The following is a 24,755-nucleotide window of genomic DNA, read 5'->3' on the forward strand; positions in this document are numbered from 1 at the left end:
ACAGGTACACAGAGTCCAGGTACACAGAGTACAGGTACACAGAGTACAAGTACACAGAGTCCAGGTACACAGAGTACAGGTACACAGAGTACAGGTACACAGAGTACAGGTACACAGAGTCCAGGTACACAGAGTACAGGTACACAGAGTACAAGTACACAGGTACACAGAGTACAGGTACACAGAGTCCAGGTACACAGAGTACAGGTACACAGAGTACAGGTACACAGAGTACAGGTACACAGAGTCCAGGTACACAGAGTACAGGTACACAGAGTCCAGGTACACAGAGTCCAGGTACACAGAGTCCAGGTACACAGAGTACAGGTACACAGAGTACAGGTACACAGAGTCCAGGTACACAGAGTACAGGTACACAGAGTCCAGGTACACAGTACAGGTACACAGAGTACAGGTACACAGAGTCCAGGTACACAGAGTCCAGGTACACAGAGTCCAGGTACACAGAGTCCAGGTACACAGGCAACGACATGCATCCTCTGCATTTAACCCCTCCTCAGTCATGAAGGAGCAGTGGGCTGCAGTGAAGCGCCCGGGGAGCAACTGGGGGTTCAGTGCCTTGCTCAAGGACACTTCTACTTGCAACTAATGGGGAGAGTGGGGATCGAACCGACGACCTTGGGGTTGCAGGACGACCCCCTGACCCCTCTGAGCTACAGCCGCCCACATTTATATGAGATTTTTGTAAAGTTCATTGCAACAATAGAAACTTTTGGAATCACCAAAGGGGCCCGAAAGAAAGGTGTTGGGGTCGGGGGCCGAACCTTCAGGTTCACTTGTTGTGATTGAGATATGTTTACACTCCAGTTGGCTTTAGAGGTGCAGGAAGGTGGATTGTTTCACCTTTTGACAGATAAACAGACGTCAGTCAACCCGACTTCAGCAGTTAGTTGAGAAGTCAATGTTCTTCCATTGGATTTTGAGGTATTACAGAAAATAAGTTTAACAAGTTTGGGATACTTACATGTTTTGTTCTAAATAATCTGTATAAATTAATGATAACAACTAGAATGGGCACTCGGTAGAGCGCATACCTTCGCATATCACAAGATTGGGCATTGAATTATGAACATAAAAATTGACCGTGCTATGGTAAAAAGAAGATTTTGACCTTTTCTTGACCTTGACCTTTGACCCGATCAATCCCAAAATCTAATCAAATGGTCCCCGGATAATAACCAATCATCCCACCAAATTTCATGCGATTCAAGAAGATTTCGACCTTTTCATGACCTTGACCTTGACCTTTGACCCGATCGATCCCAAAATCTAATCAAATAGTCCCCGGATAATAACCAATCATTCCACCAAATTTCATGCGATTCGGTTTAATACTTTTTGACTTATGCGAATAACACACACACACGCACGCATACAAATACACGGCGATCAAAACATTACATTCCGCATTTTCAATGCGAAGGTAATAAACAACAACAATTAAATGAATGAACTTGTCGCATGAGGGTGACGACACACAGCGAGGCTGCGGTCGGCATGATAACGTTTTAAAGTCTCAGTCACATGTAAACAACTGAGCAAAAGGTTATAATTTCTTCAGCTTGTTTAAACCCCAGACCTGATATCATCCGACCACAACACCATCACAAAAACTCACTGACTTCAAGACAAAGAAACTAGAAATGCTTCTGTTAAGGCCTTTTAACACAGAGGGTGGTTTTCTACCACGAATGATTAGCGAGTTAATATATTTCATAACAAACTTTTATTTGGCAAAGTGACCACATTTCTTTCCGGAAGAAGAACTATATTTCTGAGTTTGGCATCATCCATCCTCGTTGTGTGGAACGGGTCGAGTCTCCGGTCCAAACCAAGACAACAAACTTCAATATTCCTTTCAACCGTGACAAAGGAAGCGCTTACCAGATCCACTCCTGCCGTTCATACCTTTCACAATAAAAGCTTTAGACAGAAAGTATTCTCAAGCGAGTATTCCATATTTTCATGATGTTTTTTTTTGTCACGCCATAGGCCCTAGGGGTTTAAGACTGTGTTACAAATATGAATACTTTTCTGACCTCCTTTTCCCCTTGACAACGTTGGTCCCTGAGCACTTTAACCATAATTGTAATATTATAATTTACCTTTTAGGGAAGCTAATTCTTTTGAAAATGTTTGTTTTTTTGCAGTGAGGATAATAATTTTTAAAGAATGATTAAAATATATCATATCTTACTCAAAAAGCAAACAGTTTTGAGCACTGAAGGAGACCAGCAGTGACCATATGGTGACATGTCTCTCTATACCATGTGATGGAGAACCAGTGGGAGTCTCTGTGGTTTCCGTCAGCCCTCTGTGTCTCCAGTTGGCCAATGCTCCCAGTGGCAATCTGCCCAAACCCCAAGGTAGCAAGCCATGAAAATGAGAGTGTTGCCTTAGGAGTTAAAAAAAGATGTGTTTTGATCATCCTTTTCAGCTATTTATTTCCATACTTTTTCTGCTATCTATAGAATTAGTCTTGAGAGGGAAAGTGGAAACTAAAGTTCAATCATTTAGGTTTTCTGCTACCTTACCATTATTGCTACCAAAAGAGTTGCACATTAAGGTTCTCCTTGTCTCTGCAACCACTGAGAGACTGAAAAATGCATCATAAGAGACATGATACAGTAATTTGTGGCGTTGACCAGAAATATGATAGATGATACACAGAGAGGCATTGTATGCTCATGTTTCCCATGGGCTTTATTTAGTTACCTGATGTAATTGTGGATGAACCATTTTCTATAGCTTATAAGCAAAAAGGTCCTTTGCATCCCATCATTACTTTTCTCGTCCATATAAAACAAAACTATGTTAGCATGAAAAGAATTATATCCAAAAGGCCAGACAGTCAACATGTTGTCGTAAATTTAGAAAAGCACAAGAAGAACATGTTATTTTTCCTCCCTCTGTGGCAGCATGGATATTTATATTAGGAGACCAATGTCTGGAGAACCCATCGTACCGTCGGTCCAACTGTTCTGGGTATTCAAGCCATTCTCTGTCATGTGGAAAATGTCCACAGCCGGAACCCTAGAGCACCCTGGAGTGACCTAGAGCACCCTGGAGTGACTTAAAGCACCCTGGAGTGACCTAGAGCACCCTGTGGTGACCTAGAGCACCCTGGAGTGACTTAAAGCACCCTGTGGTGACCTAGAGCACCCTAGAGTGACCTAAAGCACCCTGGAGTGACCTAGAGCACCCTGGAGTGACTTAAAGCACCCTGCGGTGACTTAAAGCACCCTGTGGTGACCTAGAGCACCCTGGAGTGACCTAGAGCACCCTGGAGTGACTTAAAGCACCCTGCGGTGACTTAAAGCACCCTGTGGTGACCTAGAGCACCCTAGAGTGACATAGAGCACCCTGCGGTGACTTAAAGCACCCTGCAGTGACCTAGAGCACCCTGGAGTGACCTAGAGAACCCTAGAGTGACCTAGAGCACCCTGCGGTGACAGTGTGAGGGACAGTATAACCTGAAATGTACCAAACAGCATGAATGCTCCCTGAGGATCTCCGTTAGAGGGAAGGAGAGGACATCATCCTGGCCTCGGGTCCACCCAGTGGTCATCAGGCACGGCCCAGAGATCAGCCAATCACAGAGCAGCAGCCCTCACAGCCAGGCCATATAAACGGCGAGAGGCTCCTTCACGTCGCAGTCAGAGAGAAGCTGCTGTGTGTTTCTCTGCCCTGATGGATGTCAGCTGTTTATCCGGGTGTGCTTACAGCGACTTCACAGAAGATCAACATTAAATGCACAGATTAACAGAATGACATATGAGATTTGGAGGAGTGGACGTGGCAGTTTGTCAAGCAACCACAAGAGAAAGGCGAGGAATGGAGTTTCCTCGAGTTTTCTAGGATAGGAGTCTGTTTATTTATGTGAGTCAGAGGTTAAATATATACACTCCAAATGAAAAATACTAGTTACCCTCACTAAGTGATGCATGCTCTAACACCCACACATGAACGATTAAAGTCCCACAAAAACCTCATAAGAAAAAGAAACGAATTCAATGTTGGCATCATCACAAAGAGATAATATCTTCTGACAAGCTCATAACTCATAACTCATAACTGTTTATCGAGGCTGAAATGAGTCCCTCGGCCCGGTTCAGTCAAATGCACAACTGTAAGTGTTCCAGCTCCTAAAGGCGGCTCCTTAAGCTTTGTCCCAACATGCAGGATACAGAAATACTCAGTTATATCTGGCCTTAATGACTGAATTACTAAAACAAATAGACAAATACATCTGTAATGTCCCCTGAGCCGGTGCTGGGTTCACCTCAGTGCTGCAGGTACAAAAGGATCCGGTGGGAGAAGATGCTCAATATGCATGCTATGCTGTGTTGAAAACATGGGGTCTAAAACTTTCACTTTAGTGTATTTTATTAACTGTCTTATCGCTAAGTACTTTAACAAGTTGCACACATTGTCAGTCTACACGACGTGTTTGGTGTTGCTAGAAACTAGAAATGCTGCTCTTTCTAAATAAACACAACTTGTAACACACATTGTCCAAAATTAACTTGGAAAAAAGAAGTCAAACATCACATTTTACAGTCACGTTGACACAAACTGATGTTCTTTCACTGAGTTTACATCAAAACCAGCAGATTTGATTAATTTACAGTTCTACAGTCAAGCTGGGTCTGATGGGAAGTCACAGTGAACCTCAGATTCATATTAGAGCATCGAAGCCCCTGGTATTATTGATTTATCTAGCCAGTCATAGATGAATATTATTATTATTATTATTAATATTATTAATATAATTATTCATTGTGTTCATTATGTTTTTAGGAGATTAAAAAAAAAACCATAGCCAGCAGACCACCTTTGTGAATTTTATCATACATTTTGTATTTCAGAGTATTTTCATAACAAATAGGATATTACATGAAATAGCATCATTATCCACGGGATCTTGACTATAATGGGGCTATTGTCTTAAAATCAAGATTATATATAGGTGAGGATACAAATGGTATACTTTCCTTTATTGCATCTCCATTTACTCCTGAGTGGTAATATAGATAGTTTGACTTACATTGGAGTCATATTAAATACAATATTACCTTTCAAAGGAGAACGTACATGTCCATATGGGTTTGATTCATTTTTGCTTGCTACTGTATTTGCTGTTATATTTAGGGATAGAGCTTCAGAGGTTAATGCTATACATTTAAGATTATAGCCTCGTAAGGATTTACATACTTTACATGTGGACACACTGGCGGTTGTGTGCTAGTATTCAGAATAGCCTACATGTTTGTTATGTTGCCTGAATAAGGGCTGATGTTGGTAAAAATGTATTCTGATTTCATTTTCCATACACTGCACAGACATGTCTTCCTCAACCTGTTTGCTTTTCATTTATAAACCTGTAATTGAGTTTTTTGGGGGGGTCGTGAATGTATATTAATGCACAAGCCGGGAAAAAAAAGTAGCTCACGTGTAACCTCTCAGTTGTTGACTTTCTATTTCCAGCTTCAAGCAGACAAATACACAAACAGTCAGTGGAAACCATGATGCATATATGCAGGATGGGGAAATTCCTTTTGGTCTCCAGATTCACCACATGTTAAACACCACTGTCTGATCAGTGGATATCTGCCCCTGAGCGTCCTCCACTTTATAGTTATTGCTGTCTCTCGGAAATTGCTCAGACATGCCGCCCTGAATAAGTGCTCTGCTTGCTCTTTTGCATCTTGAAACGTTATTTACAGAATGTATTTTGTATTTTTTTGTATTCGGGTAAGTCGTCTGAGGTCCGTGAATTGTGTACAGAGTTTGTCTCGATGAAACGGTGTCCATTAGAAGAATGATCGAGTCGGAAGCAAATACTTACTCGGCTCGAAATGAATGTGATCCTCAAAAGTGCAGACACACATATTTGCATAAACATACGGTAGTTTGCTTTATGGGTCGGTGTCTTCACGAGGGGGGGGACCAGGACAGCTCGTGTGCATCAGGTCACCAGAGAGGTCACAGGCAAACGGTGGCTCTGCCAGGTCTCTCTGACAAACATGACACTGCTGCCCCTTATCCAGTTTGAACTTTGTTTTTGAGGCCTGCATCTGCGGAGGAGAGAGAGCAACATGGCAGAGAGTAAGAAGGAAACAAGAATACACACAAAATATGAAGTATCACATAAACTCACCCAAATGACCTTGTGCCGCAGAAGCTCGACCTGGCCGATCGCTTTCTGCAGCATCGCCATCCGCCTCCGGTGGAATGTTTCTCGAAGGGATCCCACTAAGAACTGGGAGACCAGTTGAACAGACCAGGAATCAGGCAGCAGCTGGACGACCCGCTCTGCTGCGAGGACCCGCGGGTTCCTGTTGAGCAGATCCACGGCGGCGCCGCCGTGATCCTCGGAGCCGAGGTAGATTTGGAGCAGGGTGAGCAGCAGGGTCTGCCGGGCCTGTGCGTCCCGGCCGGCCCGGCTGCAGTAGGCCTCTGCAGCCCGGAGGTCTCCCTCCTGGTGAACCAGCAGCTGCAGCGCCTCCCCGTGTCCACCGGTCCTCCCGAGGAGAATGCCTTTCTCTCGGAGAAAGGCCGCTGACTCGACTCTCTCTGGAATGAGAATAATGCAATATAATTTAGTCAGAATACTGGTGTGATTTATTTCATCGTGAAGCGGGCGTCCACACACCATATACAGTGGAGACATCGTAGAATTTGGAGTCCCATAGCAGCTGCTGCAACTTCCCTCTGGTCTTCCTCAAACCGGATTCCTCTTCCTCTCGCAGTGACTGGGTAACATATGCCAGGGCCAGACGGTTGTGATGCCCCTCCTCCTGGGGGGCAGATGACACCGATGATGTCTCGGGGCATCGGATACAGGAGTCCGTGGTATTGGTTCAGGTCGCTGCTGCTTTGCCCACCTCACTGTTCAAATCATGGATTAAGAACTCAAGGTACAGAAGCAACGCCGACGGGTACCGCTCCACGAGGGCGAGGACGTCCTGCGTCTCCAATCGATCGTCTGGTGCACGTTTGTTGAAAATCTGCACCCCTATCTTTTGAAATAAATAAATAAAAACGGTTACTGGACATTTAGTGATGATCTTATAGAAGCAAAGCAGGGTAGGTGTCATTGTGCTGCGTGTGAATATCCATAACACAGAGTTGGATTGTTCAACTCTTCCGTCTGCATCTGAGAGCATGAAGAAGGAACAAATGGCACCTCCTGGTTCCTCTGAAGGGTCCAGTCTGCAAATGTCCACACAGCATCTCTGTCCTGCAGTCGACTGAGAGTCCACACGATGTGTCCATACACATCTGAGCAGGACCGATCTTGGTGGAGGCCGTCTGCAATGTTCACCCAGGTCTGGAAGAGTATAAAAGGCTCTCCGTGAGACTGTTATACATAACGTTTCTATATAAATACATTGAGTTTTGGGGGGAGTGATACCTTAATTGCATCAATGTGATTTCCATGGCTTTGGTAGAGGGAACCTAATGCAAAATATCTGTGAATAAAGGGAGATCACACAGGAAACGATTCATCAGAAATTAAGCAAATTAGGCAAAATGTCTCAGATATTGAATTGGTGTCTTTTCCTTCAGGAATAATTTGGCATTTAACAAACCATATTTGTAACTACACATCAGCGATAATCATTCATGTTGACCTGCTGTGTTGCTCCAACACAGGGAGACAGTGGTCCAGGCTGCACACATTGGTGCACGTCACGAGCTGCTGCAGGTTTTCCGTGTCTTCCAGTTCTACGTACAGCCTCAGGAGGGCGCAGTCCACCTCCTTACTGCACTGCAGGCCTCGCTCCGTCCCCCTGACTGCTCTGAGAAACTCTCCCAGGAAGGCGAGGTAATGATGGAATGTGTGCCTGTCCTCTTGGCAGAGCACCTGCAGATCCCTGCTCTTGTTCAGCGGCTCAAGCTGGGATTGAAAGTCCTCGCCGAGACACGCCTGGATGCCAGGGTAGAGGCAGATGAGTTCTCTGGGGTCCAGCTCACCTGTACTGTTCGAGTGGGGAATGAGCATTGATTTGTGTTAAACTTAAGGGTTGTATTCAGCAGAAAGTACCCACTATTCACACAATTCACATGTTAGCGTGCTGGGATTTAGCCTTGACTTGAGGTGTTTCACTCTCACATGAATAGGACGCTGGCATCGGAAAAAGCCTCCTGGTAAAAATGAACAAATCCAGCCAGACAAGAGACGGCCTTCTGCAGCTCCTGTTGGTGAAGACACACATATTAAAACCCGGCACGCAGTGCATGAACATATTCAAAGCACCAATATGTGAGCCGAGATCATTGACGCAGAAGAATGTGTGACTATCCCTAAATCTCGAGGGCAATATGTTACATTTTAAGATATAAAAACACACACACACAACCAGACAAATTGTAAGGAGTGACTCATCTGCATGTACACTACCGTTCAAAAGTTTGGGGTCACTTAGAAATGTCTTTATTTTTCAAAGAAAAGCACTGTTTTTTCAATAAAGATAACATTAATCAAAAATACACACTATACATTGTTAATGTGGTAAATGACTATTCTAGGTGGAAACGTCTGGTTTCTAATGAAATGTCTCCAGAGGTGTATAGAGGCCCATTTCATCATCACTCCAGTGTTCTAATGGTACATTGTGTTTGATCATCGCCTTAGAAGACTAATGTCTGATTAGAAAACCCTTGTGCAATTAAGTTAGCACAGCTGAAAACAGTTATGCTGGTGATATAAGCAATACAACTGGCCTTCCTTTGAGTTTGAAGAACAAAATTAATACTTCAAATATTAATCATTATTTCTAACCTTGTCAATGTCTTGACTATATTTTCTATTCAATTTTCAATTCATTTGATAAATAAAAGTGAGTTTTCATGGAAGACACGAAATTGTCTGGATAACCCCAAACTTTTGAACGGTAGTGTACATTCTAACATCTAACCTGCAACCTGAGCTATGGCACAGATCACATTACGCCTCAGACACCAGCTGCTGCATTCATCTGGAATACACCGACAATAGCAGCTTGCAACAATGTCGCCTGTCTACGCCTCGACAGCCCGCCGCAATCTGTTCTACTGTGATGAAATATAAAATTAAACAGATTGGGTTGTACTGCATGTGTGTTATCTATTTAAACTCCTCCCCTCTGGTAGACGCTACAGATCACTGTTCGCCAAAACCTCCAGACACAAAATCAGTTTCTTCCCCCTCGCCGTCTCACTACTCAACAGCTAACCCACTGGAGCATATATATTTATATATTTATATATTTATCCCTGCACTTCTCGCACTCTCCACTTCCTCTTGCACTACTGTTTCACAGCTACTGGATATAGCCATTCCGCCTTGTATATACTTTCTTAAGTCACTTTCTTAAACTTCTTAGACCGTTGCACTGTTTTGCACTGTTTGTTTTGTACTGCACTGTTTTGTTTTTGTTTTGTATTGTATTGTGTTGTAATGTATATTTTGTGTAAGCACACTGAGAGTCACTTTACCAAGCCAAGTTCCTTGTTTGTGCAAACTTACTTGGCCAATAAAACCTGATTCTGATTCTGAAATGACAGATACATTTATAGTATTTCTGCTTTTCTTTCTTTTCCTTAATCGTGAAGGTGAAAAACTACCTGCCCAACGCAGTATCTGCCTATTTTGTCAGTTGAGCTCAGACCAGAATCTGCCTTTTCTAACAGCCGTTTTATCAGATGACATTATTATGCCACAGAAATGTAGCTATCCGCTTGTCCTCTCTATTGTGTTGTCGTCCCTGAGAAGAAGAATGTTAGAAAACCTAGATTTCAAAGCAGGGTATACATTTGCGTCTACAAATTGAATGTCACCTCGTATGAGTCAAGGGGACGACGGCCTCGAACTCCATCCAGCAGCAACAAGGCCTCCTCAAACCGCTCCAGCCCGACAAGCGCCTGGGTCTGCTCTCTGAGCGGCACCGGGCGAAGGCTGAACACGTCTCTCTCTGTGAACACTAGCACGCCGTCTGAGGGGAGATTTGTTTTGGGGTTTTCAGAAACACTGTTTCAGTGAGTGGGAGCAGGAGGTGTAAAGATGACTGAGTGACTCTGACAGCCTTTCGGTCTGTCAGTATCGGGGGATGAATTGACGTCGACTGCTTTACCTGATGTGCAGAGCAGACCCTTCGCTCCCCTGAGATTCACAGTCTGTTTGCATTGCTGATCCAGCAGGCTGTAAACCGACAGCACTCGGGGCTGCAGGGTTAGGATGTAAGGGAAGCAGACTCCGGCTGCCAGCACCTCCTGAGGCCACTGCAGAGGAGGGCGCTGGCATATCCCCGTCTTCATCACAAACATGCCTGAGGGATGAGGATGGAGTTTGTTTGTTTGTTTGTATTTTTTATTCAGTCAATCAAATCAAATACAATAATATCCAAAAGAGAAAGACTGAAAAGGTATAGGTAGAAGCAAAAAAATGCTTATAAATTCCTATCCTAAATTGAAATCAAAATAAATCAGAAAATTAATATAAAATAAAGAAGAAAATAAAACAACTAAAAAACAATAAACAAAATAAAAAACAAAATATATTTATATATACTACCACATACATCTTCCATATTAATACGTTTTTAAATTACATTTATAACTCTCAAGAATTGTTTCATAAATAATTCCCTTGAAAACCAAAAAGGAGTTCAGCAGTCTTACATCCATTTCAACATTATTCCATAATTGGACTCCTACAACAGAAATACATCTTCCTTTAATCCCTTTTTTCGCCTTTTGTACCGTGAACTTACAAACATCTCAAATCATATTTACACTCATGTATTGAAAGATAAACATTGTGCACAGTGCAGTGACTTTGCTTCAGCTCTGTACATTGTCTGCATTATTTTATAATAAACCAAATCATTACATTTTATAACACGGGATCTGTAAAATAAAGGGTTTGTGTGCTCATAGTAGTCAGAGTCATGATCACAGTTTTTGTGTTTATTTTTAATATTTTCTTTGCCACAAACACATCGGCACTAACAACATACGACCGCAAAGTACCTTTTGGACATAAACTTTGCATAAAAACAAGGTTTTTTTGTCCTTTTTTCCGATCCACCAGCGTGGCCGAGGAGATCGACGAGCGAACCACACAACAACAGCAGTGGAGCCACTACGGGAGACGAGAAAACGAAAACATCGGGAACAGACCCGAATTGAACAGACTGAGAGTCCAGCCACCTCACCTCCTCCTTGCCTCCTTCTTTGCTTGCTAACGCCCAGTCTCTAATATGGGATTTAGGATTTAGGCAGATTCCAACGGGACATGCGACATCTTGTGTCTGATTTGTCTGACGGAAACTTCAGCTGGACCCGCTGGTGCCGGATCGAGTCATCCCAACCAGTCGAGTCCTTCTCGTTTTCCAGACAGAGTGAAAGAGTCTGGTAAATCTATCTAAGGTGGGGTCTGTTTCATGACGCAACAACATGTGCTGTAATTCTCCGACATTAAGACTCTTTCTAGATCCCTGCTCACGAAACCTGGAACATCTGTGATCTTCTCATGCCCATTCCTTCTACCTTCCCTCGTTCCCACCATCACGCACACACAGCACATTTACACCCCACCATAAGGACACACCGACGTACACTGTCGAGATCCAACATGATGTGTTATGTCTAAATGTCCATGGCGGCTGAGGTGGTGGCTGTGGCTGTGGCTGGGAAAAAGCAAGAAGGTAACGTCATCACCAGCATCGTGTGCTCACACAGAGAACGAACAAGACACTGGGAAACGCTGACTACTGAAAGGGCTATAAAGGCTAGAGAGGCTATAAGGCTGTCTCTTCCATCCGTGCATTTTCTGCTTCGGAGTATAAACAGATTCTGCTTCAAGCGGTAGTGACCGGACGCGGTAGAATGCGAACGAGAAACGAACGCGAGCAACTGACCAATCAGTTGATTGTCGAGGGACTGATTCTCCATCAGGTCCAGTAGACATGATCAGTTCTTATCAGTGACGCCAGCGCCCCTAGGAGTATAGCTAATAGCAATTCCTCCCCCCAACGTTAAACACGCACGTCTCCCCACGGTAAAAGCCGTGGGTTGATAGATCCAAAAGCGAGTTGATAGATCGTGCTGCTGTGAAGCACTGCCGGCTCGGCAATACTATACCCGTCTTGGCTCGAACTTGGACCAAGGAAGGCAGGTGAAGAAGGCTGGAGGGAAGAGGAGACAAGAAGAAGAATCAGAGGAAGTACTAGACAGAGGGGCGCGACAGCAGGGAAGGACGCCAGGCACAAATGGTGAAGCGGCAGACCTGAGACCAAACTACCGATGGTGAGTGCCGACGATGAATGGTGGCAGTTTGAACTCCATTTGCGACCTGAACTCATCCGCCGGCTAACAACTGAGGTCGTGAACACAACAACGCTTCTCGCGAGCTAACACAACAACAAAGCATGAAGTGGTGGATGAGCACACTACGCACGCCTGCACAGGGTGAACGTGAGGAAAGCAGTGTGAGGAGGGGCAGGTGGAGGTGGTACTGAGAGTGGCTGCAAGTGCAGCTGGCTCAGTGTTCACCGTATATTGTGCTCACCACAATCCTCTGTGTTCCCCCCTTCACCACAATAGATCCACTGCCTGGCTGGAGTCCCCCCCTCCTGCTTCCAGATGAATGAAATGCTCAGTCAGCATGTGATCACCAATGTGGGGAAATGCTCCCAAGCTGATCACCGACTACGGGGTTGCGAACGGTGGTAAAGCGATGTGGACCGCTGCAGTTTTGCTTATAACCCCGCGCCAGCCCCACCTCTCCCCCAACCTCAGACAGTTTGCTACACAAGCTCACTGCATCCACAGGTGATGCTGCCCTGGACTATTGCACCTGCAGACTACTGACAGCCATCTAGGGGTGCTATGTGACTCTACTGTGCCTTGGAAGCTCATTCAGCTAGTCCCCACACCCCCTCCCAGACTGGCTGCCAAGCTGGTTGAGCGCCTGAGTGGTCTGCCTGTGGGATCACAGGACTTCTGGACCGGCCAAACTACAGGGTCTCCAGAACACAGGACACAAGGTGTCCCTCACCCTGAACACACTCCCCTCCTGTGGCCAAGGCCCCTCCCCACTGGTAGGTTCAGCCTGTACACACTCACAGCCAGGCCAGGCCTGACACGTGGTTCGGCGCAAGTACCCGACAACACAGTGGTGAAAGCATGATCCCCAACCCACGCAGAAGATGTGTCACCAGAAACCAGGACAATTGTCACTCTATGAAGAAGGCACAAGCCTCATACTCTAAGGGACTTTAGGACTACAACAACGAGGTGGGTGACTCACCACTGTACAACAACGGACTTACTGTGGAGGATCTGACATAGTCGGGAAATACTGGGAGAGGGTGAGCGGGCAAAATACCTGGAGTCCACACAGAGGGCAGCTGATGGAAAGGCAAGGCAGCGCCTCCCACCTCAGGCAGCTGCAGCTCTGAAAACACAGGAAAGCCTGACCTTCAGTTTAACTTGTTCCCAGAGGACTGCTTCAGTCAGGGCAGAGTGAGTTGTAGAGAGCGTCCTGGCGGCTTCCTGAGACTGCCCACTATTGGGCCCCCAGGACTCTGGCTGCCAGAGTCGGCAGGAAGATGCGTGCACCTCACTGGAGCCTCCTAACGAACTACACTCCCCACCCTTGCACCTGGAGGAGCCAATGCGGAGGAGCAGGAACCAGGTACAGAGCGTGACAAGAAGATCCACTGCAACAACAACAGACTCGTCAGGCTGTCACGTTGAACTCCGAGATCACACACACCTGCCTGCTAATAGGATTGTGGAGATCACACTTCACACACACACACATCAGGCCACACACTGCGACAATTGACCACCCCACTTACACACACACACACACACTACTCTTATAGACACACACACACACACACACACACACACTTACTGTAAAACATGTGTTGTTTTTTATTTGTTCGTTGAATATCTCGGCATAACGAACATCCTCTGACGACATGGGTATATGGGGGAGTGATATGATATGATTAACTGTATAGCTGCTTTTGAAAGGAAGCATATCGTGTCACATGATGATGTCATGCACCATCCATCCAGCTCTCACCCAACGATTCAGGCCCGTTCAGCAGAAACTCCCCTCGTCCCATCGAGGTTACGATAACGCGCTGTCTGCCGTGATTGTGCAGAAAAAGATCGTCACGGCTCCCAGTCCGGATATCACAGAGGAGATACCTGTCGCTGGTACCGATGCACACACAGGCCCCGTCCACCGCCAGGGCCACAGGCTCCTGCAGCAGAGAGACTTCCTTCACAACGTCCCAGCTGTCCACTCCCACCACGTGGATCCGGATCAGCTTCCTGCGGCTGGAGGAAGTCACCATCTCCACACGCGCTGCCGATGAGTCGCACACCTCAAACAAATGCACATGCTGGATCTTCTTGAGCGCGGCAACCGGCTCCAAGGAGAACATGTTGAGGGCAGTAACGCTCCGGTCCCACAGGACCAGCAGATGGTTGAAAAGTGGGACGACCCTCAGTTGGGCGACTTGGTCGCTTGAGCCGAGTTTTCTCAGCCGACACTCTCTGATCTTGCTCTGGCCGGGACTCGGGTCTCCATCTGGGCCAGCGGGGAGGACGAGATGCAGGACGGTTGCATCTTGGGTCCCGATATACACATTCCGGTCATGGCGCTCAATGCACTGGATGCCGGATTTGTCCTTTTCTTTTGAGCCGGATTGCTTTTCGTAGACGTGTGTGTGTGTAAATGCTTTAAAAGCCATTGCAGATATTTAAGGAAGTTGGATTTTTGTAAGGTACAAATACTAATTACTAAATACTTTAATGGTTAAATTAAAGCTACAGGTCTTCTGTGAAATATGTCAAATGAGACGTCCCTACCTCCGCTGTTCTCCTTTCCTCTGTGATTCCCTCACAAGTGTATCGTAGCTGCACCTCCCCATGTGACTCTATCCTGTCAGGAAATCGATGTCAGCAGTTTTGCACCACTGCCATGTGAGGTCACTTGCACAACTCCAGTGGCCCCAACAAGAAAAGCAACTTTTACAAGTGTCAAAAGTATGGTAAGAGGAACAGATATGTTGAGGCGCCGACATTTACAGTTATTCTACTTTGGTTGGTGGATAACGGACGAGTAGAAGAACAAGTTATCTGCTGATCACGGCGTATATGGTCACTCTCAATTTGTTTACAGTGTGAGGGAGCGGAGTGTGATGAGGTCAAGAGGGAACAGAGCTTGGTTCTACAGCAATGATTGTCTAAATGTTGACGGTCATAAAAGGATGTGGATGTCAAACCTACCATTACAGCTATATTTGTTACTCTGAACTTTGTGCCCCTAAACTGAGAGCAAATACTCCCCCATCGTGGACGAGCAACAGCTAGCCGAGAATGATTTCCATTAGCAAGATTTAGAAAGGTCTTTATTGGAACAAGTGTTTCATGAGAACGCATACATCATGCATCATAATCATGTATACTAAGCTTAGAGCAGAACTATGTGTTGTGAAAGTCATACCTTTATTAAAGAAAAATATGTTTTGGTGCATCATTAACAATTATTATTATTACAATTACTATTATTATTATTACAATTATTATTATTATTACAATTATTATTATTATAATTACAATTACTATTATTATTAGTATTACAATTATTATTATTATTACTATTATTATTATTATTAATCATCATTTTGTCTACATTGTCAGATAATAGTGTCTAAAGTGATATCTTCAACAACAACAAATGTATTCGACCAATAGACACAAATATTCAGTTTCCTGTCATTGAAGAGAAAATAAAGTGTACAATTCTAACTCTTATGTTAATCCAATAATTGTTAATAATATAGTAATAAAATAATAAAATATGATAATAATAAATTACAACATAATCGTATATCCGTGTCAAAAATTAAGTAAATTCAAACAATAGAACAATGGCACCTTAACTTTAAAGATTCACGTGCATCCTCATGGAAACGGGCGTTGTGAGAGAGCTAATGTTTACCACACCAAAAAAAAACATTTGACATTTAAAGCGTGTTCATGTGCATGCAGAGCACAACTATTCATGGGTACACAATATCTGTACCCGAGCAGGAGCCCTCTTTGTCGTTGGGATGAACCTGCGACCCCTCCGCTCCGCGGTCACTTCTCTCGGCCGCAGTCGGTGCACATGATGTCGTCGCGCTGCGTGAGGAAGCCGCGTCCGACCAGCGTCACGGAGCACCGGCTGCAGCTGAAGCACTCGCTGTGCCACTGGCGTTCCTCAAACGAGATGTACTTGGCCCCGGCCAGACCTGCACGCACCGAGCAAAGAGGCACGCATTTGACACAACGTGCAGATGAATGCGAAAAGCGGGACTTTAACAAGGCAAACCTAAAAAAAAGCCATGCCGAACTTTCATCAGCATTAATACGTGTGGCTACCAGAGGGGAAAGAACGCTGGACCACTGCTACACGCCATCAAGAGAGAGGCCATAAGGCTGTCTCTCTCCCTCCTCGTTAGGGGAAATCAGACCATGCCTATTTTTCGCTTCCTCGAGTATAAACAAAGGATCGCTAGCTGAAGCGTAGAAAAAAGTGACGAGGAACGAATGCGTGGTCTGACCAATCAGAGGCTGGAGCTACAGGACGCTCTGAGTATTGGTCGACTGCATATGATCCAATCCAGTTCCAGTGACGCCAGCGAAGCTCATGAAGTAGCAATGAGCCTCATAGCAACGTTAACCGAGACCATCGTTCCCCAAAAAGTTATCTCTTCCTAATCGTCGTGTTGATAGATCCATCCGCGAAGCTGTGAACCTCGCATTGCTGCCTGCACCGGCCCTATCCGCAAATATGGACGCAGTACAAGGCAGCGGCTCCGTGAATTGGAGGAGGGCGGTGAAGAACAAGAGGAAGTACCTTTAGACAGAGTGGAATCACAGATGAGCAGCGCGACACCAGGCGCCTCATGGCAGGGCTACGACTATCACAAACTACCAGAGTAGACCTCAAGCGTAATGGTGAGTGCTTACTTGATTCTCATGGACGACCTGAACTCATTTTATGCACTGGGTTTGAGGTTACAACAACAGCGCTAGCCTCTCTCGGGCCGGCTAACAACAACACTCACATGAGGCTCAGGTGAGAGTTCCCACCTGGGATGAACACACACTCTCTGTGACCGAGCACAGTGTGAGGAGGGCTCTGCTGAGGTGAACACCAGGTGCTGCAGGTCCAGATGGCATATCTGGGCGAGTACTGAAGACCCAGCAATCCAGCTAGCTCCAGTGTTCACCAGCACCAACCTCTCCCTGGCTGAGTCCGGGTGGTCCCCGCCTGCCTGCAAAGAGATCCACTATTGTCCCTGTGCCTAAGAATGCTTTCCAGCATGTATGAATGACTACCGACCGTGGCCCCACCTCGGTGGTGGTTGCGAAACGCTTGAGAGGCTGGATAAAGGACTACATCTCGGCGCCTTTCCTCCCTTCCTCCATGGACCCGCTTGCAGTTTGCTTATCGCCCAAACAGATCCACGGATGATGCTGTCTCCCAGGTAGTGCACACCACACTCTCTCATCTGGACAGCTGAGGGGTGCGCAGGTGAGACTACTGTTCATTGATTATGTCTAGCCAACACCATAGTCCCCTCCAGATTGGCCGGGCAAGCTGATTGAGCTGTAATCAGCCACCCCTGTGTGCTTGGATCCTGGACTTCTGACCGCCAGGCCACAGGTGGTCAGTGCAGACACATTTTCCAAATCCTCACCCTTGAACATAGGATCCCCAGGCTGCGCCTCAGCCCCCTACTGTATTCTCCCTGTACACACATGACTGTGTGGGCTGTTCAGCTCCAACACCATCATCAAGTTTGATGACAGTGGTGGTGGGCCTGATCTCCCACAATCCACGAGAAGGCCTACCTGGAGGAAGTTGCCGATCTGTCACTCTGGGCAGGGACAACAGCCTCATCATGAATGTCACCAAAACTGGATGGAGCTGATTGTGACTTTAGAAGGTACAACAACAGAGGACGCACTCACCACTGGGATTAACGGACCACTTTGAGAGGGTGTGAGCGGTATAAATAATTGGGAGTCCACATCACCGGTGATCTGACATGGTCAACAAACATGACACTCCAGAGAAAGGCAAGGCAGCCGCCCACCACCCTGAAAGCAGCTGGAGGAAATTTAAAGCCTAGAGGATCCTTCAGTCCTTCTACTCTGGAGTTGGTAGAGAGGCCCTGACAGGAAGCATCACAGCCTGGTTTGGCAACCGTCTGGCCCAGGAGCTGGTGAAGGTTTCAGAGAGTAGTGTTCAGCTGAGCACTATTGGAACTACACCCCACCCTGCAGGACTTGTACACCAGGAGGTGCAGAACCAGAGCCGGCAGAGGGATCATGAAGGATCCCCACCATCCCAACAACAGACTGTTTCAAAGGTTATGTCAGGCAGGCGCCCGTAGTCACGCTTGCAAGAACAGAGAGAGACTGAGACGGAGTTTCTTTCCCTCAGGCCATCAGGATTGTGAACTCCGACCACCAGGACCCCCACATAGACCCACACAATCGTTCCTCTAGGCACACACACACACACACACACACACACTACTGTAAATATTGTGTTGTTTTTTTATTTGTAAATAGTGTGTACTGTTGCCCTTGCACATTCCTGCTGAGCATTGCCACTTATTTCACTGCACAATCTTGTGTGTGTATGTGACAACACTAATGCAATCTTGATTAATCCAGAATGTGAATGTTTTCAGTCACGGAGAGTAGGACTTCTGCTGCCCATGCGGGGTTACCACGAGGAGCAGGACAGCAAACATTGATTTGTATTATCGGTATAGCCAAGCGGTTTGACGGAGCAACTGTGCGTGACCACAGGATGTAGCGGCATCCGTCCAGGCCAGGCCAGTGAAGCGTGCGAGGCCCGAACAGATGTAGCGGAGGGGTTGGGAATTCGAGGCTGGCCCAGTGCGCACGGTACTGCAGGTCGGATGCCTAGAGGTAGACAGAGGAGGTAGTCGTATCACGGAAATACCGGCTGGTCGAACCCCCGCCTTCTAGAAGGGCATCTCCTGAGGCAGAGACCTACAACGTCGCGCTTTGCCCAGGAGTTGACTGTCGAGTGTCACCCGAGGTTCCTGGCAGTCCGGGTAGGGGCCAACACAGAGCTGTTGAAGGTGATAGTCAGGTCGTGGGTGGGGAGCCTTTCCTGGAAGGAATAGTAGCTCAGTCTTGTCAGGGTTGATCTTCAGGTGGTGAGCAGACATCCACTGAGAGATGTCAGTCAGACAGGCAGAGATTCGTGCCGCCACCTGTGTTTCGGACGGTGGAAACGAGAAGATCAGTTGGGTGTCATCAGCATAGCTATGGTAGGAGAAGCCATGCTAACGAATGACAGAGCCGAGAATTTGTATACAGAGAGAAGAGGAGGGACCCAGGACGGAGCCTTGAGGAACCCCAGTAGTGAGAGGACAAGGATCAGACACAGATCCTCTCCAAGTTACCCGGTAGGTGCGGTCTTTAAGGTAGGAAGAGAAAAGAGCGAGTGCAGTGCCTGAGATCCCAGGTCCTGAAGAGAAGAGATCAGGATCTGGTGGTTCACGGTGTCAAATGCTGCAGAAAGGTCGAGAAGGATAAGGACAGAGGAGAGAGGCTGCTCTAGCAGTGTGAAGCTGCTCAGAGACAGCAAGGAGGGCCGTCTCTGTCGAGTGGCCGGCCTTGAATCCAGACTGGTGAGGGTCAAGAAGGTTGTTACTGTGGAGATAGGAGGACACTTGGCTCAAGATAGCTCGCTCCAGAGTTTTGGAGAAAAGGAAGAAGAGACCGGTCTGTAGTTGCTGACTTCAGACCAGGTCGAGCGTGGGTTTCTTCAGGAGAGGGTTGACTCTCGCCTCCTTCAGAGGGAAACAGCCAGTTGAGAGGGAGCTGTTAATAAGATGGGTGAGGAAGGTCAGAAGGTCAGGAGCAATAGCCTGGAGAATGGGAGACGGACGGGGTCAAGGGCGCAGGTGGTCGGTCGGGCGGAGGTCACCAAGCTAAGAACTTTATTGGGAGACAAGGGGTGAAAGAGGAAAGAGAGGGGTGAACAAGTTACTGTTGGTGAGGTGATAGAAGATGGATTTGTAAAGGAGGAGCGTATGTCGTCTATCTTGTCTGTAGAGTAGTCGACAAAGTGGCTCGCAAAAGGGTGGAAGGAGGAGGGGACAGGGGGATCAAGGAGGTTGGAAAAGATAGAGAAGAGTTTTTGGGGTTAGAGAAGGAAGACTGAATTTTGGTCAGGTAGAACGAGCTTTTGGCTGCAGAGATAGAGGAAGAGAAGGAGGAGGAGAGATTGATAGAAGAGCAAGTCTTCCGCTTGATTCGATTTCGCCATTTTCTTTCCGCCCGCAGGGTGGCTCTCTCGCACCGAGTCCGACAACCACGGAGCCGGAGAGGATTTCCGAACAGTCGTGTCTTAAAAGGACAAAGAGAATCAAGAGATGAAGACAGGGAAGAGAGGAGAGTGTCTGCGGCAGAGTTAGGATGCATGAGTGAGAAGCAGTCAGTTGAGGGGAGAGCAGATAGGACAGAGGAGGCCAGAGAGGAGGGGCAGAGGGTGCGAATGTTGCGGCGACCAGGTGCAGAGTCTGTAGATATGGGTGGGTTGTCAGTACCAGAGAGCGAGAGAGAGTAAGAGATGAAGAAGTGGTCAGAGACATGGAGAGGAGTCACAGTGAGGTTAGAGGTAGAGCAGTTTCTTGTGAAAATGTAGTCAAGGTGGTTGCCGGCTTTGTGAGTAGGAGGGGAGGGACTGAGTGAGAGGTTAAAGGAAGACAGTAAGAGTAAGAGATCACATGACTTCTCTGTCTGGATGTTAAAGTCACCCAGAAGGATGAGCGGGGGCCGTGTTCGCAAGTTCGATGGGAGGACGTCTAGCTCGTCAAGAAATCTCCCAAAGAACCAGGGGACGGTGAGAACAACAATGTGAAGTTGAACCGGATGAGTAACGGTCACCGCATGAAACTCAAAAGTCAGTGGGATAAAGAGGAAGCGGGTAGGGACAGAAACACCATGTGGGTGAGATGAGTAAACCTGTACCTCCACCCGACCAGAGGGTCTGGGTGTGTGGCTAAAGGAGAAGGCAGAGGAGAGAGCAGCCGGGGTAGACGTGTTGTCTGCTGTGATCCAGGTCTCAGTGAGAGCCAGGAAGTCAAGCGACTGCTCCACAGCAAAGCCAGAGATGAAGTCGGCCTTGCGGTTGGCTGACTGACAGTTCCAGAGGCCTCCTGTGACCAGGTGCTGGGTGTGAGTAGAACGGGTAGGAAGGATAACAGAGGAGGGGTTCCGGTACATGAATGAGCGAGTCCTATAGTAACTACGCACAGGTATGGAAAAGACACACATATTTAAAAAAAAAAAGGGGGAATACTCAGCCACCCCCGAAGACTCCAACGGAAGACTCCTATGTCTTTGTCCTCCGAGTCTTGACTCCAGCGGAAGACTCCTATGTCTTTGTCCTCCGGTCTTGACTCAACGGAAGACTCCTATGTCTTTGTCCTCCGAGTCTTCGTCCGATGAGTCACGCTGGCGACAGCTGACGCCAAAAACCCCACCGGTTATGAGCCCAAGTTAGTACCACCAATTACCTCCAGCCGTTGACACCGCCCCTGGCTTTTGGTATTCAAATGACACTCAATAGAAACCAGGTGACGATCGCTCGTCCAATCAGTGAAGATTCAGGTGTCGGAACACAGGACACACCTCTCTACCAAAACAACTCCTTAAAACAGGACAGACTAACAATCTAGCAGCTTTAGACAACAAATACAACAGTAACTTTAGCAGATAAAACTAGTTTAAAGAAGATACTTAGCAGGATCAAAGTAGTCAGTAGTCTCGCCTCACAGGTAGAAAATGCACACTGCAGACTTGGCCCGGAGATCTTTTAAAGACACTCAGCCAGCCACGTTGACACCGCCTTGGCTTTTTGGTATTCAAATGACACTCAATAGAAACCAGGTGACGATCGTCGTCCAATCAGTGAAGATTCAGGTGTCGGAACACAGGACACACTCTCTACCAAAACAACTCCTTAAAACAGGACAGACTAACAATCTAGCAGCTTTAGACAACAAATACAACAGTAACTTTAGCAGATAAAACTAGTTTAAAGAAGATACTTAGCAGGATCAAAGTAGTCAGTAGTCTCGCCTCACAGGTAGAAAATGCACACTGCAGACTTGGCCCGGAGATCTTTTTAAAGACACTCAGCCAGCCACGTTGACACCGCGGCTTGGCTTTTGGTATTCAAATGACACTCAAAAGAATCCAGGTGACGATCTGTCGTCCAATCAGTGAAGATTCAGGTGTCGGAACACAGGACACACCTCTCTACCAAAACAACTCCTTAAAACAGGACAGACTAACAATCTAGCAGCTTTAGACAACAAATACAACAGTAACTTTAGCAGATAAAACTAGTTTAAAGAAGATACTTAGCAGGATCCAAGTAGTCAGTAGTCTCGCCTCACAGGTAGAAAATGCACACTGCAGACTTGGCCCGGAGATCTTTTTAAAGACACTCAGCCAGCCACGTTGACACCGCCCCTTGGCTTTTGGTATTCAAATGACACTCAATAGAAACCAGGTGACGATCGCTCGTCCAATCAGTGAAGATTCAGGTGTCGGAACACAGGACACACCTCTCTACCAAAACAACTCCTTAAAACAGGACAGACTAACAATCTAGCAGCTTTAGACAACAAATACAACAGTAACTTTAGCAGATAAAACTAGTTTAAAGAAGATACTTAGCAGGATCCAAGTAGTCAGTAGTCTCGCCTCACAGGGTTAAGGCGATGCCAATTCATCGCCATCATCAACCCAACATATCATACCTGGCATGATGGTTTTCTTGCAGGTGGTGCACTTGGAGGAGTAACCGTGGGCGTGGCATTCAGTGCAAAGTAACACATCGTCTTTGGCGGCGAAGGCCTTTTCCGCCAAAGAGCGGCTGCACTTTGCACACTTGAAACACTCCTCGTGCCAGTGGCGGTCCTTGTAAGACAAGTCCTGGAGATATTTAACACATTATTTATTGCACATTTGCATTTTCGATAAAATATGACGATCTATTTCGAAGGTTCACGTCACCAGTTGGTGTTTTTAAAAAAGGTCAAAATGGGATCAAAACGCATACAAACATTCCACTTCTTCAAATCATAAAATAAATACACATAACTTGCAATCTGTCTTTAGAATTTACTGACATAAAAGCAATTACGCTCAGGATTACATTAGTGCTTCCTTACCTTGCTGTTGCAGGTAATTGCTAAAGTGCAGCCTTCACAGCTGTTAGAAAACAGGTTCTCATAGCACTTAGTGCAGTACTGCGTGTCCTCTTTCATGATGTACTTCTTCCCCAGCAGGGAGTCTTTACAGTAATGGCAGTCAAATCGCTCGCTGGTGGACATTGTTGTCTGCTTTTCTTAACTGAAGATCAACGAGAACCGGAAAAGGAAAATTGGACGAGAAAGAAGAATCGGAATGATGAAAAAACAACCCGTAATAGTCCAAGCAATCTTTTTCCCTTCTTATCAAGCAAATCAAGTAAACAGGCCATGCAATTTCCCCACGTTTTTTTGTAACAAAAGAATCTGAACAAATGGTTGTATTGAAGAAGTCTGTACCTCAGTTGATGTGAGGCGAGGTCGAGGCTGGAGCTGGTGTCTGCAGACAGCGAGCGGTCCAGGCACAGGGATGAAAAGGGGTGAGGCCGGATTAGAGGTATCCACGGGGGGAGATCTTCTATAAATACTGGCCCTCTTATTAGCGGTAATCTCCGGGGAGAATGGACATGCTGCACCGCATCGTCCGGCACCTTTTAAGGGTGCACAGACCGCTGAGCTTTCTAACGGAGAGAATCACTGTTGCTTTATTCCATGAATGTGTAAAAGCAGATACTAATGCAGTCGTTTTAGGACCAGAAGACAGACTTTGTTGACAGTGCCCAGATTCACTGAAATACACAACATATTTTAATTTGTTCCGCACACTAATATTAGCTTGGATGTTGGAGAGTTGGCCAGTGGGATTGAGTCACGTGTCTCTGGGCTTCACCAGAGCCTGCCACACACACACGAGCGCTTCAGATGGCTTTTGAGAGCTAGGCGCCAGGTACTGAACTGTATTTATTGCCAGGTCCTCTCCGAAGCTCTTGAGAGAGCCCTGGCTGCACTTCAAGGGGGAGGCTGAGGGCCCGCGGAGGTCCAGTCCATCCACGGAAAAGTAAGGGGGGAGCAGCAGTTTGATGGCGACTATTTTGCTGATGACGATCCTCTTGTCATTTCATTAAAAGTTGTGTTGCTTTGGAACAAGAGACAACACACACAATACAAATTCTTTAAAAAAACACTGGTCCACAGCGATGTAGATGTTGTGAGTGCTGTATTGGTTTATGTAGATGTAAATGTGTACGGATGGGTGTAGGTAAACTGTGTAGAGACTGTATAGCAGTGGCGGGCCGTCAGGGCCAGCAAGGCCTTCTCTGCTGGCCTAAACATCATCAGAATATATATTTTTTTCTAAATATATTTCCCCACAAATATGTATTCAATTATTTCCCAGAGTAAGAGTTATTCTCTTAATTTCATAGCGTTCCTCTTGGTTGCGCTGCTGCCAGCGCCAGGTTGAGATTTGGAGGGCTGGTCTTTATGTTAGATCTTTTATCCAATCATATTCAGCCATCGTGT

At 46.4% G+C, this 24,755-nt stretch overlaps 2 protein-coding genes across 2 annotated transcripts; both read right to left on the minus strand.

The window, feature by feature from the left end:
- Nucleotides 1–3,871: 3,871 nt before the first annotated feature.
- On the minus strand, nt 3,872–15,332 carry si:ch211-266g18.9 (transforming growth factor-beta receptor-associated protein 1). The gene is made up of 11 exons (XM_056426618.1): nt 14,105–15,332; nt 10,140–10,334; nt 9,847–10,001; nt 8,141–8,223; nt 7,659–8,006; nt 7,439–7,496; nt 7,211–7,354; nt 6,909–7,043; nt 6,677–6,821; nt 6,182–6,597; nt 3,872–6,098 (listed from the first exon to the last, which is right to left on the minus strand). Exons 1-11 carry the CDS (start codon nt 14,778–14,780, stop codon nt 5,940–5,942), a joined length of 2,514 nt encoding a protein of 837 aa, XP_056282593.1. The 5' UTR covers nt 14,781–15,332; the 3' UTR covers nt 3,872–5,939.
- A 91-nt stretch (nt 15,333–15,423) lies between these two features.
- Nucleotides 15,424–24,289, minus strand: LOC130201730 (four and a half LIM domains protein 5-like). The gene is made up of 5 exons (XM_056426831.1): nt 23,694–24,289; nt 23,316–23,496; nt 22,867–23,076; nt 18,899–19,020; nt 15,424–16,405 (listed from the first exon to the last, which is right to left on the minus strand). The coding sequence occupies exons 2-5, from the start codon at nt 23,475–23,477 to the stop codon at nt 16,174–16,176; spliced, it is 726 nt and encodes a 241-aa protein (XP_056282806.1). The 5' UTR covers nt 23,478–23,496; nt 23,694–24,289; the 3' UTR covers nt 15,424–16,173.
- Nucleotides 24,290–24,755: the final 466 nt, after the last annotated feature.

Source organism: Pseudoliparis swirei, chromosome 11 (assembly GCF_029220125.1).
Source record: "Pseudoliparis swirei isolate HS2019 ecotype Mariana Trench chromosome 11, NWPU_hadal_v1, whole genome shotgun sequence".
Taxonomy (NCBI): Eukaryota; Metazoa; Chordata; class Actinopteri; order Perciformes; family Liparidae; genus Pseudoliparis; species Pseudoliparis swirei.

Bases quoted from the DNA above. Each gene is read 5' to 3' on its own strand.
- LOC130201730 (XM_056426831.1), bottom strand. From the start codon at position 23,477: ATGTCCACCAGCGAGCGATTTGACTGCCATTACTGTAAAGACTCCCTG. The intron at 23,077-23,315 runs GTAAGGAAGCAC...AAATATCTCCAG, and splicing joins CAATTACCTGCAACAGCAAG to GACTTGTCTTACAAGGACCG. The intron at 19,021-22,866 runs GCATCGCCTTAA...GTCTACCTCTAG, and splicing joins TTGATGATGGCGATGAATTG to GCATCCGACCTGCAGTACCG.
- si:ch211-266g18.9 (XM_056426618.1), bottom strand. From the start codon at position 14,780: ATGGCTTTTAAAGCATTTACACACACACACGTCTACGAAAAGCAATCC. The intron at 10,002-10,139 runs GTAAAGCAGTCG...ATCTCCCCTCAG, and splicing joins GGGTCTGCTCTGCACATCAG to ACGGCGTGCTAGTGTTCACA. The intron at 6,822-6,908 runs GTGGGCAAAGCA...TCTGCCCCCCAG, and splicing joins TCCATGATTTGAACAGTGAG to GAGGAGGGGCATCACAACCG.